Here is a 21,174-nt window from a genome sequence, read left to right as displayed (position 1 = left end):
ATGGGTAACATGCTTCCTATGCAAGCATGAGGACCTGAGTTTGTATTTCTGGCATCCATGTAAAAGCTAGGCAGAGCAGTGTGTGCCTATAATCCCAGTGCTGAGAAGGTAAAGATAGGATTATCCCAAGGGCTGGCTTGATAGGTAGTCTAGCTGAATTGGTGAGCTCCAGGTTCAATGAGAAATCCCGTATTTAAAACTAAGATGTAGATTCAGCACTCACTGATAATAAATCATAAATATATCTGTTATAATTCTTTGGTATACGTATGATTTTTACCACTTGTTGAAGAGGAAAATAAATTTGAATATTATTGGCATGGATGTGCTTGTTTGTCTCACAGAAGACAATTCAAAGATACAGAAATTTGATGTTTATGTGCTGAGGAAGACCCATAGGAAAATGGTAAATATTCATTAAAAAAATTTAAATGGAGAGTAACTTAGGAAGACATCAGGTAATGAAACAAGTAAAGTTGCATCCAAAATGACCACACTAAGATGAAGAGAAGCAGTGATGTGGCAACATCTCAAAACAAAACTGAAAAGTTCTTCTTCTTTATTCAAGCGACCATGAGTGTGAAAAAAGTTGCAGTGATTGGTGCTGGAGTCAGTGGACTAGGTGCAATTAAGATCTGCTTGGAGGAGGGACTCCAGCCCATGTGTTTTGAAAAGAAAAATGATATTGGAGGGCTGTGGATCTATGAGGTAATTTTATAAATATTTTCACAGACTATATGATGTTATGTGTGTGTGTGACTAGCAAATACAACTGTAATAACATATAAATTATTTCTTAAGTATACTTTTGAAGGCAGTAATATCTCACACTCAAATAAACTCAAAACACTTTGCAGCATTTGCATAACCCTATTTACTTTCATTTTGCTGACAACCCCACATAAAGAAGTTGGGGTATGAATATGCAAATTTTATAGAAGTTTCGCAGACTCAAGCAGCTTGTATAGTTATCCCATGTTAAGCACACATGACAAGAAGACTCTTTTACTCGTAGTTGTGATATTTCCCTCCAAACAATGGCTCCCTCTGTATGTTGTTTACTAGTTGCAAGGGGGAAAAGAGTATATCTAGCAAAAAATGTGTGCTTCATTACAGATGCAGTCACATGACTGAAAGGAGTGGGTTTATATTAAGGGTAGTGTCTCCATGAACAGGAAGTATGTGTTGTCTTATCTCTGATGTATTAATAAAGACAATGCATTTTTTGCATTCTGAAGTATACTGTTTGGTAACTTCCATGTTCAAGACTCCAATATTGTCACTATTATTCCTTTATAGTTTAACATAACCCACATTTAAAAAATATAGAGATAGTTAGATAGATAGATAGTCACTATTATTCCTTTATAGTTTAACATAACCCACATTTAAAAAATATAGAGATAGATAGATAGATAGATAGATAGATAGATAGATAGATAGATAGATAGATAGATATAGATGTGTGTGTGTGTGTATGTATGTATGTATGCATGTATACACATACATACATATTTGGTCTCAGGTCACCTAAGTTTTGTTTTCTCCCTAGGACCTTTACTTAAATCAAATTCCTTTGGTGTGAGGTTGCTTTTGCCCTTTGGTACATTCTCTGATGTGTTATTTTTTTCGAATATTGTTTCCATTTCTTTATTGTTGGTGTCACATTGACACAATCACTATAAATAGAATTGTATGAAGAGAACCCATCATTAGTAAACTAGTCTACTGCCATCATTCTGCTGTGCAATATTGCAGAAAACCAAAAAGTAATAACTTTTCAAAGAAAGCAAATATCATTGGTGTGATCATCCCTTAAACATTCTTCACTGTGTTCTTGGAACCTGGAAGCCATGGGTTTCTTTGCTTACTGTAGGAGATGCCCGAGGTTGGAAATCCTGGGGTATACAAATCTTTGACCAGCAATACTTCCAAGGAGATGACTGCCTTCAGCGACTACCCTTTCCCTGACCACTACCCCAATTACATCCACAACACCAAAATGATGGAGTATCTCAGGATGTACGCCAGCCATTTTGGGCTTATGAAGCACATCCAGTTCCAGGTAAGGAAAGAGACCACTGCCCGTGACCTGCATGAGTCAAGCCAGAGCCAGTGGTGGAGGCAAAGGGTCAATTTGCCTTTCCAATCAGAATGCACAAAAAAATATGTCTTCGTATTCTCATGAGTGTGAAGAATGTTTTTATTTTAGTCTCTTCTCTTACCCAGAGGAGCATTATGTGGGAATATGAACATAAAATCTAAATTATAATTAATGGTATTAAATGAAAGTAGGAAAAAGAAAATAAAAGTAATGCAGCTTTTGCATTCCAGAGTATTTTAACAATTGGGAAGTGACCATCTTAGGACTCCAGAGATCCAAGATCTATGACCATATGATACTTCATTCACCTAAACATGGTATTCTAAGGGAAGAAAGGAAGGCTAGTAACAATACTCTAGAAGTAAGGGCATCATCATTTCTTGTTTCTCAGTCAAAGGTGTGCAATGTGAGGAAACACCCTGATTTCTCATCCTCTGGACAGTGGGAGGTTGTGGTGGAAGCTAATAGGAAGCAGAAAACCTACATCTTTGATGGAGTCATGATCTGCAGTGGTCACTACAATAAGAAGAATTTGCCTTTACAGGATTTTTCAGGTATTTATCTGATAAATATGAAAGAAAAAAAAAAAACCTGCATTCTAGGGCTGGAGAGATTTCTTAGCAGTTAAGGTGCTTGCCTGCGATGCTTAAGTACCCATGTTCTGTTTCTCTCCAGATGCCTCATAAGCCAGATGCACAAAGGTGAGACAAATGCAAGGCTGCACATGCCCAGGTGGTGCAATCATCTGGAGTTTGACTTCAGTGGCTGAGGCCTTGGGGCACCAATTCTCTCTCTCTCTCTGTCTCTCTTTCTCATGAAATTTTAAAAATCTGCCTTCTAATAATCTTAATGACTGTACTATCTCAGGCATTGAATATAAGTGTTTACATGACCCAGAAGGATAAAAAAAAAAAAAGGAGTGCCCTTAATTTTTCCAGACTAGCCAGGCAAAATCTAACAGAAGAAACAGCAAACCTGGAAACTAAGAGTTCCCCAGACCTTCCTGGGATAGAAGCTGAGTATGAGCAACAGTCAATGTGAAATTACTAGGCAAACTTAGATAATGGCATACATTTGATGTGGATGGGGTAGGTAAGATTTAATGGAAAAAAAAACACAAAAGAGCAGAAGGCGGTGGGGAGAGAAAGAAAGAAGATTTGGAGGAGGCAAGTACATGTTCACATATGTATTTTACAAAGATCAGTCTTGCAGTGGTGTGGAACATTAATTAATAGAAGACAACTAAAGCAGGAACATCAAAAGGGAAAACTTTAAGTAGACAATTGGGCTGGAGAGATGGCTCAGTGGTTAAGCATGCTTCTTGCATAAGCATGAGGACCAAAGCCTGCCCAAGTTCATCTCTCCACATCCCACGTAAAACAGCAGGATGGGGCCATATGTGCCTGTAATCCCAGTCCCACAGGGGAGCAGAGACCCAAGAATCAGTGGAGCCTTGGGAAGCAGTCAAAAGAGGTTCAGGCTCAAACTAGAATAGATGGAAGGGTGATGGAATAGGACACCCATTGTTCTACTCCAGCCATTGCAGATAAGCCATCCCTGCCACAGGCAAGTATATGGAGTGGTTCAAGGGCATATACACATGCATACACTACACATGCGACAGTGTATATGATTCACATACAATTTCTTTCACTCATCAGTGCTAAGGATCTTTGTATATTTGTGATTCTTTACATACTTATGATGAAATTCACTTGACAAAAGCAGAAAATTAGAAAAAGGCAATAAAATGCAAAAGTAACAAGAATCAACATACTGAGCAAATTTAAAATTCAATATTTAAAAAGAAACATTTTTCCTGTTTTGAGTTTGGTCTTAGCCACATAACCTCTGCTACTGAATATTATATACCTTGGATTAACTTATTTTATAATAACTGTCCAAGATCAAAGGACACTATTTAAGTAACATGAACTTCAAGTTTAGGAATACATTCGTCTGAACAGCCTTTCCCAGTTGTATTTGTGACTTCAACTCTTCCTTCACAGGGATCCAGAGGTTCCAAGGCAGGTATCTCCACAGCTGGGAGTACAAGCACCCAGACAGCTTTGTGGGGAAGAGAGTGCTTGTGATTGGCATCGGGAATTCTGGAGCAGATGTGGCTGGAGAGATCAGTCGTGTTGCTGAACAGGTTTGGCGTTATAGCTGGTTCTGTTCTGGGAATAACAGTTATATCTGCAGAGGCCATGTGGGTCTAGACTTTTGCTGCAGATTTTGTGGTGGTACCCCAGTTTTGAGTTTTGACTTCTATATCAACAAGACAATGGTGTATTTTTCTTTTTTTTTTTTAATTAGTTTTCTATTCAGCAAATACCGGCAGTTTGGTACCGTTATGAAGCTCATCTGTGACCTACTCCCTCCCCAATGGCCCCTCTTTGTTGATGTATATGGGTCATACCTTGTGGAGTTAGCCCACAGTTATTGGTACGATAAATCTCTCTGCATATCATGACCCAACATGTGTCTCTGACATTCTTTCTGCCCCCTCTTCCGCAAAATTTCCCTGAGCCATGTTGGGTTCATTTTTGGTCTGCTTCAGTGAGGAGGTGTTGGGGGCCCCTGAGGCTCTGGCTCTCTGATTTGGTAGGAGTTGATTTTTCTCTATGTTGGTCTCCTTCCCCTTTGTGCTGGTATCTGGTTCATCAGGAAAACAGCACCCTTGCTTGTTTTGCCAATTTTCCTTAGTTTCAGTTGGGGCCCTTTTGAGGTATGATGGGGTGGCTCTCTCTTTAGGATCTGCATCTATCTGAAAAAGAGAAGCAGATTCCCCAGTGGAGAGTAAGATAGCACCAGGACAAATGAGATAACCCTTACTTTTTTATTAGGGAGTTTAATAGGTGTTGGCCCTCTTGTACCCCATGATTGATGGTAACTTGATATTGGAGAGTGGGCTTATGTTTGGATATGGTTCTGACTTGTTTCCCAGTTCCAGCTAAGGGTCCCGTACCACTGAGGGGATCAGTTAGCCAAATCAAGAGCAGCTGGTTCCCCACCATGGCTGTGTGCCACTATTGCACTTGTGTGGGCATCACAACAGGTTATTTGTTGCTAAGTAGGTTAGACCATGAGTTGCTTGGACAGATATTGGTCATTTCCACCAGTCACCCATGTAGCACCTTCTGGCATTAGACACACTGTCTGGGGACTGACTCTCTCCTGGCTTCCAGCCATGCCATACATTTCTACTGACTAGATATGAATGAAAAGAACAAAAAAAAAAAAAACAGAGCACCAAAATAATAGTGTCCTTTTACACCACACTGCACCAGAATGATGAAATAATGCAATCTGATTAGTCAGGTGGCATAATTACGTAATTACACATAGCTATGCTAGCAAAATGGAAATTAAAACTGAAATGAATTTTATAGAAAACACCAAGTTTATATTGTAAATTAAGTTTATGCAGTAAACAATGAACACAACCATGATTAAAATATGGTCTGCTGATCTATGAATAAGGTATAAAGGACAAAGCAGAAATTCCATCAGCAAATAGAGAAGCACAATCTCTGCTCTGTAGCAAATGGTGTTGACTCCCACAGAGCAGGGAAAGTCATTTTCCACAATTCCAAATTAATTGTTTGATTTTGATTCATCGTCCCACAAAGAAAAGAAATACCGTACATGCCATGCACCATTAACTAGACACTGCTCAAACATGAGTCACATATCTCTGCGGTGACCATCTTACCTAGTAGTGCTTATATCTTCATTTAAAAGCTGCAACCTTTTTAAAAAGTCTCATATAAGTGACTAAAAATAGATATATTTGTACATTTAAAAGACTTTTTTGATGGGTATAATATTTCAGAGACACCCAAGACCCATTGAAATGAAAAAAATAGAACTTAGTATCTAGCACTGCATGTGCCATCTCTATCGTACCCAACAGACCCCAGAAAACAATGTAGAGGAAAAGGTGCATTGACGATGAAAGCTGATCTCATTGCTAGCCTGAGAAACTACTCTGGAGATGATAGTAGACACTGAGGGACTCAAAACTCATCAAAGTAGAAGATGAGAGGTTGCCAAGAGCTCAATACTAAATTAGACTTCCAACATACCCTACAAGGTTCAGGGATTATTTCTGAAGAGGGGATGAGAGGCAAATGATGGGGTGTGCTGTGAGGCACTGTCCTCTGCATATGATTACCATTACTGCCCACTGAGAAGAGCCATCAATGGAATGGAAGTAGGGAAGGAAAAACAAAAGAGGTTAACCTGATAGAAATTCCAAAAATTTAGAGTATGTTCATCTATTAAAGTCCTCAATAAAATTATTTTTAAAAATCAAGCAAAATATTTCTCTAAACATATAATCTCTTTTGTATGCACTTTAAACATTTTTCATGCAACTTTCCACTTCTAAATGTAAGAAAATTCCAGTATAAATTTTCCTACCTAAACTTTGTTTATATTCCTGATGTTTTATTCATGTGTTTCTGTTATCCTGAAATTTTAAATGAAAGACCTTACAGAGAATATGACACTAACTTCTAACTCCAAACAAATATATTAGCCTAAAATACTCCAAACATGTAGCATAACTAAAGAAACCATTGCAATGAAAACAGGTCCATAACAAACAATATTTGAGTTGAAAGGACTTTGAGTAACTAGACATATTTATAGAGTAATAAAGAAGGAAAGAACAACTGGGTGAATAAGGTGATGCTAAAAAGTTAATCCTATTTCCTTTACAGTTATAAACACTTGCTGAGGGCAGGAGAGAAGACTTAATGGTTAAGGTGCTTTCCTGAAAAATTAAAGAGCTCAGGTTCGATTTCCCAAGACCCATGTAAGCCTAATGCACAAGGGGACACACATATCTGGAGTTTGTTTACAATGGCTGGAGGCCCTGGTGTTTCTCTCTCTTTCTCTTTCTCTTTCCCCCCTGCATATTTCTCTGTCTCACAAATCAATAAATAAAGTACTTTAAAAAATACTCACTGAGAATGTGAGTCCAGTGTGATTAGCAACAACATTTACAAAGCACCCATTCCTTTGTTGCAGGTTTTTCTCAGCACAAGGAGAGGTGCATGGATATGGAATCGGGTGTGGGACAATGGGAATCCCATGGATGCCACACTCTTCACCAGATATAACAGAGTCATCCAAAAGTTCTGCCCCAAATTCCTAATCAACAGCTGGACAGAGAATAAATTAAATTCAAGGTTTAACCATGCCAATTATGGGCTACAGGCTACACACAGGTAAGGCCTAGAATGTAAGGAAAGCAAATATACCTACACTACTATAAGTCAACTGAATCTACAAGTTATGTGGATATGGAGCAAAGGAAGCTGTTCTAATTCCTCATAGAATTTATTTTAGTGAAGACTATCAAAATTATTTTCATCCTACTTGGAGCTCTTGGTCATCCTACTAAGGTTATAAAAAAGCATATGTAGGGTGCGTAATGAGGTAGTAAAGGCTTTTGAACTTGTCTTATTTGAGAATCATACAAATGTCATAATGTTACAACTCTCCCTCTGCTTTTTTACTGTTATCTGCTTCATATTCACACTCGAAATTTAAAACTATGATACTCCTATTATCTTCAAGCCTATCATCACAAAAGAAAATTCCATTATTTATGTATGACAACCCCATTTTTGCACAGTGTAGTACCTTGACATCTTCAGCTGAAGAGGAGGCTTCCTGCCCTACCCTATTTTATGATCCTTATCCCCAGCCATCCTAGGTCTTACCTCTGAACATTGTTATGATTCTGGATGTCATCTTAAAATTAATTCTGTGTTTGAAAATTTTTAACTTCCTTTTCTTACTCATCTCTACCCTAACTAGTTCCCAAACCTTACCTAGTCTTTTGTACCCTATCTTCTTCCTGTGTTCCTCCAACTCCAGGACAACCCTTCCTCTATTTTCTCTCTTTCTTGCCTAACCTAACGTTAAAACTTAGTGTCATTCATTAATCCATTCTTGGTCCTATTTCCTTTTCACCATAAGTAAACCTGTCTTAGAAAACAAATAATTAATATTAAGACATAGCTAGAAGAATGCATACAGAGTTAACTATTTAGCACTATGTTTTGAATCCTTGATTCCCAGCTTGTGGCAATTTTGGAGGTAGAACCTCTCTGAAGGAGGTGTGTTTCTGAAAATGGGCTTAGGGGTATTATTGCCAGAGCTCAGGTGACTCTCTTGCTGCTTTCTGCCAGCTGCTATACCAAAAAGTGATGTCCAGCCTCTGCTGCCATGATGAAACTTCCCCTCAATACTATAAACCAAAACAAACCATTTCCTCCTATCACCTGCTTTTGTTTGGATGTTTTGTCTTAGCAATAAGACGGTAACTACAACAGAAAATTGGTACCAGAGAAATAGAGTTATTGCTGTGATAAGCTTAACTATGTGATTTCTAGTCTTTTGGAATTGATTTGCAGGAACAATATAGAACATCCTTGAAATAGGGAAGCCTTGAATTGCTTTTAGGAGAGCTTGATGAATCATTTTGATGAGAGTTGAAAGAAATAAGTGTAGAGAGAACAGGGGAGTTTAGAAGCTTGGATTAAGAAGGGAAGAAAAACTTTGTTGGGACTGAGATAGAGACAGTTTGTGTGAGAGACTGACTATCCTCTTCTCTTGTCCTGATAACTTAAGCAAAGTTAAAGTTTAAAGTAGTGGTTTGATGTCTTTGGTATAAAATAGAGAAAGGATACAATGGATGTAAATTGGTACTGAAAGGAAGGAAATTCTTGGTTTCCAGGGACTATAACCCAGTTCAACTATAATTGTTTGAGAGAATATCATCATTGAGATTGGATCATTTGTTCTGCATTGAGACATTAGCAGGAATGTTGACTTTTTTAAAAGAAGGAGGCATAAAAGATGGAAGCTGAAGGAGTTTTCCTGCTCCTTAAAGTCAGCTTGATCCCCTTCCTGAATTAAAGTTTTGTGGCACATCTGGTACTAGTTTTGGAAGTCTAACAAATGCAAGAAATAGTAATTATATTTGAAACAGAGTGGTTTTGGACATGGCCCGTAAGTGATGTGGAACAGGTAATAATCCCTGGATAGAAGCTATTAGGGAGCCATGGTATAGAACCATAAAGATGAGGGATGGTTTACAGCGGAGACCTCTGGATTTCAGAGATTCCAGAGGTATGAAATGGCTGCCAAGAAGAGCTCCTGGATCAAGATGGATTGTTCACTGGCCTATAAGTGTGCCATCTAGAGGAGTGGAATTTAGATCCTAAAGAATTTATTACTGGTCCCAAATGCTAGACATGGAGCTATCAGATTTGATGTTTGACCTGGTTGCATTGGTCCTTGCTAAGACTTAGTTTTGCAGTAGACATTCTTGTATTTTGATTCTCTAAATCTCACAGTTAAGACTGTCTTGAGTTTCAAGGAAGCTTTGTACTTCTGAGCAGTGTTAGGATTGGTAAAAATCTATGAGATTGTTTAATGTTGGATTAAATGCATTTTATATCATGAGATGGTTGTGAGTTTATAGGGGTCATGGGTGGAATGTGGTAGTTTGAATCAGATGTTCCCCATAGACTCATGTGTTTTCAATGCTTTGTGCCCAGCTGGTGACAATTTAGGAGGTAGAGCCTTGCTGGAGGAGGTGTGTTGCTGGGTTGTGGGCTTCAGTGTGTTATAGCTAGCTCCCCTTTACTAGAGTTCAGCTCACTTTTGCTGATTTCAGCCAGCTAGTAGTACAAAATGTGATATTTAGCCTCTGCTACTGCCAAGCTTTCCCCAGTCATCATGAAGATTCCCCTTGAAACTTTAAGCTGAAATAAGCCCTTTCTTCCCAACAGCTGTTTTTGGTCATATTTGGGATATTTTGGCATATTCTATCCCAGTCTCCATGAAGTAACTACAATAATCATGCTTCTGAAGAATCCCATAATAAGAATAAGAATTATTGAAATTATGGAATAACATCAGGAATTTTTACCTAACCAAACTTCTTTATTAAGAAAATGTATACCTACATCTTGATGTTGTATTTCTTTCCATGCAGAATTCTTGACTATAAAACAGTTTTCAGTGATGACTTACCAAATCACATAATTACTGGAAGAGTACTGATGAAGACAAATGTGAAGGAGTTCACTGAGACATCAGCCATCTTTGAGGATGGCACCGAAGAGAGTATTGATGCTGTCATCTTTGCCACAGGCTACAACTTCTCTTTCCCTTTCCTGGATGATGACTCAGGAATCCTGGACAGCCAGCACTCCATGTTCAAATTAGTCTTCCCTGTTCAGCTGGAGAAGCCAACACTAGCGTTCATTGGCATCCTGCAGCCAGCAGGAGCAATTATTCCCACATCCGAACTCCAAAGTCGATGGGTTGTGCATGTATTCAAAGGTATGCACTGGCCCTTTTAGGAGGAAAGTATGTACTCAGTACACTATGCTTTACAAACCACTCAGAAACCTTCTACATAAATTTATCTGCCCTCTTCTTCTGTCAGTTTGTGGAGTTTCACTATAAGAATATAACAATATTTGCTTCTCTAGAAGATAGATATTTAATTTCTAAGAAAATTCTATTAAAAATCAAAACATCCAAGGAATAAGCTTTTTATTATTGCTTAATTATTGATAATTTTATATATTGTATACAATGTATTTTGATCTCCCCACTTACCCGCTATCTTCCCCTCTCACTAAAACCTTTTTTCCTACTTCCTCATCTTAATTCCATGTCTTGTTTTTTGGCCCACTGATTTAAATTAGAATTATTTGCATACTTGTAGGTGGGAGGATATTTACTGGAGAAAAGGCAATCCTCCAGGGGCTATATCACAAAAGAGCATGAATCCCCTCTCCCAGAATAACCAGTTTCTGCTATATACTCTGGAAGATTTGAGAGTTTCATGAACCCCTCCCTTCCTTATCTATGATGAAATATTGACGTTTTTAAGCCATGAATTGTAATCAGGTAGTATTTTAGTATAATTGACCACCTCTTTGGTTCTTTTCAGCTGAAAGCTAATATAGGATGAGATTTTATGGAAACAGAAAACAAACAAGGTAAAGTAAGTGAAATTACCTTACTTTACTGGCTAACTTAAATTATGTGGCTCATATTCTTGACATAAATTCATATTTCTGAGCAAAACAAATTTTCTGTTAAAATAAAATTAGAGCAGAGTTTGGCAGTTTGTCAAAATTTTACTATCATTTGTAAGGACCAAAGTATATTGAATTGTACTGGACACATTCCCTTATATGCCTAAAGAACTTTGACCAAGTTCTCTACCCTCATGCTCTGAGACATATGATCATTAACTAAGCAAGTCAGGACTTGGGTACACTGCTTTTCCCTAAATGAAATTTGTGTATGTACACAGTCAAGTGGATATAGAAATCAATCATTTTTCTATGTTACATCATTCATTTTCTGAAGTCATGTGGCTATTCATTTCAAGTAATTTGAGTTGAGTCCATTCAAAAACTTCTAAAGCTATACTTAGGTATATTGGGTTTCCTGTTGTATCATACCTCTCTTTCTCCTGGTAAGTATGTATTTTCTTTGCTGACTTCCACCACAAATACATAGCTAGAAATGTGGCATCAACAAATGACAGCAGTAAAATGTTAAATGCTAAAAAATGGGGCTGGAGAGTTAGCTCAGCTGGTAAAGGTGCTTCTTGTAAAGCCTGATGACCTGGGTTCAATTCCCTAGTACTCACATAAAGCCAGATGTACAAAGTGGAACATGCATCTGGAGTTCATTTGCAGGGGCACTTCTGTTCTCTCCTCCTCTCCATCTCTCCCATAAATAAATAAATATTTTTAATTGAAAAAATGAATGGTGTGGTGACCTTATGAAAGATGCAGAATCATTTATCATGAGAGATAATATGATGATAACCACATCTATTAGGTTTATTGTATTTTGAGGTTTCTGCTCATACCTAATTGCCTTTTGGTAATGCAAAATTGTCAAAAGATTTATTTTAGCATAATACAGATGTACAATAGCACACATATCATACATGAACAATTTGCTAGATGAGGGTTCACAATGTCAATACAAACACAATGACTTGACCACTGTTTAGATTAAAAACAAATGGACTGAACCAGATCTCAGAAGCCTTCTTTCTTCTCTTTTTCTTTAGCATCACCAAAAAGAGCAATGTCTCCTTCTTATTGTAGCAGTTAGGTTTGCTCTGCTTCCCTTGTATAAATGAAGTCATAAAATGTGCACCACACATTGTTGGGCTTATTTCTCTTATCAGAATATTGTAAAATGAATCTTTATTTTGCCATCAATCATTTTCACTTAATATATAACTTCATGTGTTCATCCATCCAATGTATAGATATGGATATACATACATATCTACAATTTATTCTATATGGATAGGCATTTAGATTTATTTTGAAAAGTGATACAATGAAAAATCTAATGTATATGTTCACTGAACATGTATACATAGTTCTGTCTGGTATATTCCTAGAAGAATAATTGAAGTTCACAAAGTATGAAAATGTATACAGTAATATTTTAGTAACCTAAATGTCCTTTAAATTTCTGCAACTCTGTTCTTTTAATTGTTTGCACCCTTACTTCTAAACTGTGCTTTGAAAGATATTTGAGAATACTCATGTGTAAATATTATTTTTATACCAATAGGTGTTATGGTATGTGGCACCCAGTGAAACAAAAAAGGGAAAAACTTAGTACTCTTTCTGTCTCTCTGTGATTTAACCTTCTGCTTTCTGTGAATTCTTTGTTTCAGACACATTCACATATTCACTAATTTCCATTTATAATTATTAGCTCTTCTTACAAAATGCAGTTATTACAATATCGGACACACTCCATTACTACTCACTTCATGAATACATAATGAAAACTAAGATAATTTCAACCGTTCTAAATACAGAAAAAGTACTTTGGGATGTCTATGAAATGTTAAAATAAAAGAGTATATTGATATAGTTCACAATATGGTTGAAAGTACTCTGGAAGATTCTTTCCCCACCCCCCCCCAAAAAAAGAGCCATAATATATGGTTTTCTTAGTATCCAAGAATTGTGAGTATGGATGTAAACAAATAAAAATTATAAACCTAGTTTTCTTGATGAGAAGCTGACCCCCTTACTGATAACATAAGAATGATGATGGGAAGGATATTATCTTCCTTAAGGATTTTTTTGTTATTTGTTTTTATTTGAGACAGAGATAGAGGGAAAGGAAGAGAAAATGAAGGAGAGGGAGGGAAAGAGAGTGAGAAAGAGAGAAGAGAGAGAGAATGGGCATGCCAGGGCCTCTAGCCAGCCACTGCAAACAAATTCCGGATGCATGTGCCACCTTGTGCATCTGGCTTACATGGGACCTGGAGAATTGAACCTGGGTCCGTAGGTTTTGCCTTAACCACTAAGCTATCTCTCCAGTCCTTGAGGTTTTTTATACTGGACTTTATGATTTTCATAGAGACATGATTATTACATTTGTTCTATTTTGAAACTATTCTTTCTGTTCATTTTCTCCTGTGGCCTTCCGAACCATCTTTTTCTCAGGACTGAAAAAGTTACCTTCAGAGAGTGACATGTTAGCTGACATCAACAGAAGGAAAAGGTAAATGGCAAAACAGTAAGGAACCTAATTTTTGGTTAAAGTAAATGAAATCTGTCCAAAAGAGATGCTGTGTTTTATATAGTTTCTTTTTTTTTTTTTTCTTTGAAAAGTCTGATTTTATTTTTTCTTAACCAAAAAGAAGTATATTTACGTTAAATTAAGAATGTTTAGCTTTCCACTGATCTTTCAAAATACTTGCCAGAGACAAACAGCGCTAGAACTGTAAAGTTAACAAAACCCCAAACCACATCTTCTAAGAACATCCCCAAGGCATCCATGCTTTTAATTTAAAAAGAACAGAATTTGAACCAGCATTGGAAATCTAAGTACAATAGGCTTCAGGAGTTAAAAATCAGATTTCTTTTAAAAAAAAGTGTTTTTAGGTTCATTTTAGCTTCAACAGACTCATACCCAACAATTCCAACAGAGCACATTATATCCAAATTATTAAATACATCATTTCACCTTAGAGTAGGAAAGCTGTACAAATGGAGCTTCTAAGTTATTACATACAGAAAATATCCTTTTCACAATCATGTTTGCTAACAGAGTTATGCAATAAAACAAATTCTACATTCAGGGTACAAATGACAAATGCTCTCTCACTGTCTCAAGGGTCCATGTCATTCCTTGTTTCTTACCCCATGTTGCCAAATCACAGTTGCCACACAAGTCAATCCATTTACCTGAAGTGCAGTTCAGTGTGCTGGCCTTACATACAGCACACGTCCTGCCAAGAGCCTGGGACGCAGGAGGCGAGAGAATCTATAAGAACACGATCTAGAACACTTCAGAATTCCAAAGCGACACGCCCAGACTCCAGTGCACACTCCTGGTGGGCTACTCACGTGTAACGAGGTGAGTCCAGCATGCACACGGACTCTGATTTGTTCAAGTTGAGTGAAGCAGACAAAGAAAACCTTAATACTAATAGGCAGTGCATAATTAGAACTGATTCCTTTTGCTGCTCTTTTTTTTTAAACATAAACTAATCTTCATCTCCAAAAAGACACAACATTCTCTGATTTCAAGCCATTTTCTTCAAATCCATCATAAGCAAACAATGTTGTGATTTTTTTCCCCGGTGCTGAAGACCAAACCCACGGCCTTGCACATCCCAACCCCATGAAGAATGCTTTGGAATAAAAGAAACATTTTTTCCCCAGAATCCTTTTTTGTATTTGGTGTGATGTATTTTTCATTTTTTTCTTTTTCAAATTTAGAAAGAACTCACATCTGGATGCTATTTAATATTTCTGATATAACATGCTAACAGGACTCACAAATAGGGTTTCCTGTTATATGCTGACATGTCCAAAATTCTAATCACTTTTCCTTTGAGCACAAAAGATGGCTGAGAAGTAAGCAGTTATGATGTTTCAGCACAATATATACTGAAAACATGATTTTTTTTCTTGCCCAAATTTTAAATTTTACTCCACTTCCAATCTTAAAACAAAGAATTACTGGTAAAAGTCCCACATTCCAATGTTATTTTTAACCCAACAATTACAACCTACTGCCAGTAATTATTTACATGAACCTGCATGTTTGAAAGCACTGGCCAGTTACCGAAGAGAACAACTGTATGACTGGTACTGGGCACCGGGTTACCATGGAATAGACAAAAGGATTAGGAAACACCAGCTCTGAAGCGCTTTTCTACCTGTGATGAAACAAAGGCATTTTTACATGTTGCCTTCTCTATGACAGTCTACAAAGTCTAGTCCCAGCTGATGGGTTCATAATAAATCCGTAGGCCACATGGTAATGGAATACCATTAGTTTCTTTATATAGTTTGCAACCAAATGAAATCAAGTAAGATAATTTTAGTTCATTGATATTGTGGTGGGAAATGTGCATGTGGAAATAATGCCTGATTGAGGAACATAAATATCACTTGTTAAATAGACAAACAATACCAAATTTATGCAAGGAACACTACATAAAGGGAAAACCATTAATAAACAAGGGGAAGGAAGCTTCATTCATAGTCACAACTGAGGTCATGAAAGCTATAAGAAATGAGCTAAACTCAGAAGTTAACAGGAATATAGGTACTTCTCAAATGCATAATCAAGAGTAGCTTAAGGACTTGCTTACCTATTTCAACTTGTTAAACATCTACTCCATATACTTTGCAACAAGCTCATATACTGCAAGAAACTTTGGAAGAAATGATCAGGTTATTACAAGTTCATTACTAAAATGACAAAGCTCATAAAACTCTATAGATATACGTATCATTGGTATTTTCTATGATGTCAAGTCTCTATTTACGCTTACTTTTAGTGGGGTTTTTTGTTGCTAAAGTAAATAGATTTTTTCTTTTTATTTTTAATTAATTATTTCTGGGTTTAAAGAAGTTATTCCTTCATGTACAGTAATTTGCTATTGGAAACTACACTTTTTAATATCAATATTTATCTTAGGCTGGTTAAGTATTCAATAAAACAGCTATAATTTTTACACTTCCTTTTTTATGTTTATGTCATTTACCTGATAACACTAGCCTTCTTGTACCATAAAAGATGACCCTAGGGCTGGAGGGATGGCTTAGCATTTGAGGTGTTTGTCTGCAAAGCCAAAGGATCCAGGTTCGATTCCTCAGTACCCACATTAGCCAGATGCACTAAGGGACACACGTGTCTGGAGTTCATTTGCAGTGGTTGGAGGCCCTGGCAGGCCCATTCTTTCTTCCTCTCTCTCTCTCTCTCTCTCTCTCTCTCTCTCTCTCTCTCTCTCTCTCTCTCTCTCTCTCCCCTCCTCTCTCTCCCTTTTTCTCTGTCAAATAAATAAATATATTTTTTAAAAAGACAATCCTAGATAGGGGGCAGGCTCTTCCTGTATTATTTCTGATTTTGTTTAGACAACTTTTAGTGTTTTACTGTTAAGTGTGATATTGTTTACTGAATCTGAGAAAGTGACCTTGCATTCTCTTTTATGTAAAGAAAGGTATGTGTATTTCATCAAATGCCTTTGGCCACATTCTAAAATGTCATGGACTTGCACTGTTGACATGTTGATATCATTAATTATAGCAATTATCCATATGTTAAACATTTATTAATACCTTAGTCAATATATATGGTTGTGTTAAATATTGTTACTGTGCAATTCTTTTTGATAGAATTGTATTTATTACTTGCATAATTTTTATACATTAGACTGGTCAGTGATTATCCCTTTCATTCCCACCTGTTTTGTTCTGTTTCTGTTAACTGTCTTTTGAAGTATATGATGTGTATGCTAACCGTATGAAATTCATGATGAAGGTTCTGCAGAGGTGGCAGAAACCTGGGCTTCAGTAGGATGGTGACGTCACCACATGAAAGCTTGAAATTCATCACTAATGTAAATTTAAAAATTAGACACTATTGAAGAAATAATTATTTTGTATTTTGCATTTTCTGTGGTATTATTGGTTTAGTTAAATTGGACTATTCTGTTAAATATAAAGTCATATTTTATTAGAAAAGTTTGTCATTATCTTTTAATTTTGCCAGTTTAAGCATACATTTATGTAAAATATTTTCTCATCTTATAATTCCCTATTTTTTATTTTTTTTATTAATTAGTTTTGTACTCGGTGAATATAGTCAAGTTGGTACCATTGTTAGGCTCATCCATGTCCTACCCCCTTCCCCTGGCCCCTCCTTGTTGATGTATATGGGTCATGCTTTGTGGAGTTAGCCTTCAGTTATAGGTAGGAGAAACATACAGATCCTAAGGAGAGAACCACCCCATCATACTTCAAAAGGGCCCCAGCTGAAACTAAGAATAATTCCCTATTTTTTTAAATAAAATGTTAATTTACTTAATGTGTATAGTATTTGCTTCCTTTATTTTTTACTAAAGCAGTAAAACATTTATTAATTATTCTTATTGTCAAATTGTCACCTTTGAAACTCAATACTAATTATCATTTTCTCCAAATTCATGAATTTAGTATTCAAAGTTTTGATGCTATTTTCCTTAGCCTTTTTTTTTTTTTTTTTTTTTGAAATAGGGTTCACTCTAGCTCAGGCTGTCCTGGAATTCACTACGTAGTCTCAGGGTAGCATTGAACCCATAGCGATCCTCCTACCTCTGCCTCCTGAATGCTGGGTTTAAAGGTGTGCGCCACCATGCCCAGCTGCCTCTTTATTTTAATGTTCCTGTCTAACATCTTCATTCACCCACTTGGCTCATTAACCTTTAAGTTTGTTTGTTTTAATGACCATAATATCTCTTCACAACATCTTGAAAAGTTTTATTTGAGTTGTTTGCTGTTGTTGTTGTTTGAGGCAGGATCTCACTCTAGCCTAGCTGACCTGGAACTTACTCTGTAGCCAAGGCATGAGCCACCATACCCAAAAATATTTTAAGTTGCTGGTATTTTATTTTTGTCTTTCTTTTATTCAAGTGATTTAGCAGAATGTTGCTTTGGTTATTTATTTATTTATTCATTCACTCATTCATTCATTCATTCATTCATTCAAAGGGTGCCACTATAGTTTAAGCTAGCCTTGAACTCACTAAGGAGCTTGTGATCTTCCTTCCTTAGCCTAACTAGTGCTGGGATTATAAGTAAGAATCATCACACCTAGATTATAGTAGCTTTTCATTTTCGATACTATAGAACAAGTCCTATAGGAGTAATCATTTCTGATGTTCTACAGGCACTCAAAGGAAAAATCTGTGTACAGAAGTGATACATGGCAAAGATATTTTGTGTAGCTTGGAAGCATGGAGTGAACAATAGAGCTTTATACTCTTTCACCTAATAGAGTACTTGATAATCAGACTGATTTCATAGAACTAAATTTTGAGTTTGGAAGGGAAATCCATACACAAGATTTCATGCATTCATTCAACTTTTTCTCTCTGTATATGCCACCTTACTCAGTACTTAGGAACTTTAAAGCCCTCAGGGATTTACATCTTGTGTTAAGAGAAAGTAGTATGCTAAATGTATGAAAATAAAAATTTTAATAAGTAGAAAATAATGAGGTTAATAAGCAAATCAAAATAAAGCACGTAGAAATTCATGGCATAACAGTGACTGACTGTCTGACATGGAGGTTTTCATATCTTCCTTCTGATTTCAGGTTTGTGAAAAACCCAAGAGATGTACGTCAAGTGAGATATATAGACTACATGGACGAAATTGCTTGTGAGCTAGGAGTCAAACCCAACCTGCTTTCTCTCCTCCTCTGGGATATAAAGCTGGCCATAGAGATTTTCTATGGGCCCTGCACCCCATACCAGTACCGTCTACAGGGACCAGGAAAATGGGCTGGGGCTCGGACAGCCATCCTCACTCAGAGAGATAGGATCCTCAAACCCCTGAGAACTCGCATGCTCCAACACTCTGAAGCTGCCTCCTCTGGTCCGTTTTGGAGCAAAAGTGTCTGTGCCATTATTTTATTTTGTGTTTTCATGTTAACTATAACGCTTATGACATGTTGGCACAGATGTTTCTGCAATTAGAGAAGAATAAGACATTGTTGTTTGAGCTATATACCTTAATAAAAAATTATATATGGGAAATGATGTGTATTAGATTTATTATCTTTTGTTTTTGTTTTTGTTTTCCGAGGTAGGGTCTCACTCTAGCCCAGGCTGGAATTCAGTATGGAGTCTCAGGGTGGCCTCGAACTCATGGCAATCCTTCTACCTCTGCCTCCAGAGTGCTGTGATTAAAGGCGTGGGCCACCATGCCCAGAGATTTATTATCTTACATATGAATAGTCAAATGAAAACAAAAAGCATATCAATAATACTTTTGAGGAAAGGTTTGAGAATGTACAATTTACTTCCCCTTTTTTCCAGAAATAATTTGATTTACTCAATATGTGACCAAGAATAATAATTAAAAATAGGATTCAATTTAGAAAGTGAGCAAAGGGCTGGAAAGATTGCTCAGTGGTTAAAGGCACTTGCCGGGAAATCTTTCCAGTCTGTGTTTAATTTCCCAGTACCCATGTAAAGTCACATATACAATGTGGTGCATGTATCTGGAGTTCATGTGCTTCCTAATCAGCCGATCTACAGAAAGTGGGGAAGTCCAGGTTCAGTGAGACACAGTATCTCAAGGGAAAGAAGAAATAACAGTGATACGGGAGGACACCCAACTGTCTTGCTCCAGCCTCCACGCATGGGACATGCACACCTGCACACACATACACTCTCACACCAAAAATGTGAGAGATAGAAACAGAGACAGAGAGACCAGGATTTACAAAATACAGGGAAATAAAGTGTAACACAGAAGAGCAGACAAATTCATTATCTCAGAAAAGACTTTCCCCAAATGTGGAAGGCAACAAGCGATGGCAACTGTGACCTGGAGACCAGAGTAACTGAGGCTAGCATAGCAGGTGTGGTCACAGTTCTCTTATCTGCACTGTCCAGTTTTTGAGTCTATCAGTTCTTCTAGTGAGATTAAACTTTTAGTTCCCAGATTATTTCCTTCAGTACAAATCTTTTGATCATTTCTGCCTTGGAAAGTTACCCATAAATTTCGTTTGGAAAATACTGACAGCACGAACAGTTTTGCAACCACATGAGTCTTGTGAAAGCTAAGCTGAGGAGAAAAATAAACAGGAGTCTTACTTGTAGTCAGTATCACAGAAGAATAAGCTTAAGCCAAGTAAGAAGATAGGAGACACCCACTTCGTATTTCTGGCATATACAAATTCATTACTCTGTCATATCAAGGACTTCAGTCCAACTTTACTTTTAACTTAAGGTTAGTTCAGTGCACTTCAGAAACAAGAACTTTTGTGAATTCTTTCCAAAACAATATTCACCAGCTATAACTTCAAGGTTTCAACTTCCTTTTCCCTCATCCTTACATTCATGAGTAGTATTAAATGTGAAGATTTTAAGTCAGATGTAGAGCAGGGTAAAACCCTTGAGAAGTAGACATTCTGTACCTCCCAATGGCTTAAAAATAGGCTAGGTATTGTCCATCAAAGAAAAAAAAAAAGAAAAGATTGACCCATGGTACTTTTGGAAAAAAAAACAAAACTGAGAAAATTAGCAAATAAAGGATATTTCAAATGAATAAGAAACTCTTGTTTGAATATTTCAACAAATGAAATTAATTTCTCATGCACAGAAAAGAAGGATGCTTAAGGGAATTATTAAATGATTTGGTTCCTACAAAGGAATGCTGATTTTTACATTGTTTGGTAAAATTATAATTGAATCTCTGTAAGAAGCTCCTGTGCATTGGGCTCTCTTTGTGTTTCCTTGTATAGCTCTTATTTTCTGCCAATTTGTAATATGTTGAGAATAATTTCTCATTGAATTATTTTCATTCTGCTGTTGTAGGTCACAAAATGTTCACAGATAAAGATGTCCTATTATACTATTCATATGTTTTTTAACTCAAAGAATTTAAATTTATATAAATGTAAAGCTTTAGCATTAAGAACCTCAACTGTCAGACCAATACCTACTGCTGTAATACAAGATATGATAC

At 36.7% G+C, this 21,174-nt stretch overlaps 1 protein-coding gene across 1 annotated transcript; it reads left to right on the top strand.

The window, feature by feature from the left end:
- Nucleotides 1-573: 573 nt before the first annotated feature.
- On the top strand, nt 574-19,175 carry LOC101601084 (flavin-containing monooxygenase 5-like). The gene is given in 8 exon segments (XM_012947353.2): nt 574-708; nt 1,877-2,065; nt 2,496-2,658; nt 4,114-4,256; nt 7,142-7,341; nt 10,125-10,474; nt 13,645-13,717; nt 18,794-19,175. Coding segments are annotated over 8 exon segments (1,635 nt in total).
- The last annotated feature ends 1,999 nt before the right edge of the window (nt 19,176-21,174 follow it).

Source organism: Jaculus jaculus, chromosome 1 (assembly GCF_020740685.1).
Source record: "Jaculus jaculus isolate mJacJac1 chromosome 1, mJacJac1.mat.Y.cur, whole genome shotgun sequence".
Lineage (NCBI taxonomy): Eukaryota > Metazoa > Chordata > Mammalia > Rodentia > Dipodidae > Jaculus > Jaculus jaculus.
The sequence above is the reverse complement of the archived record's forward strand: the minus strand, read 5'-3'. Positions and strand labels throughout refer to the sequence as shown.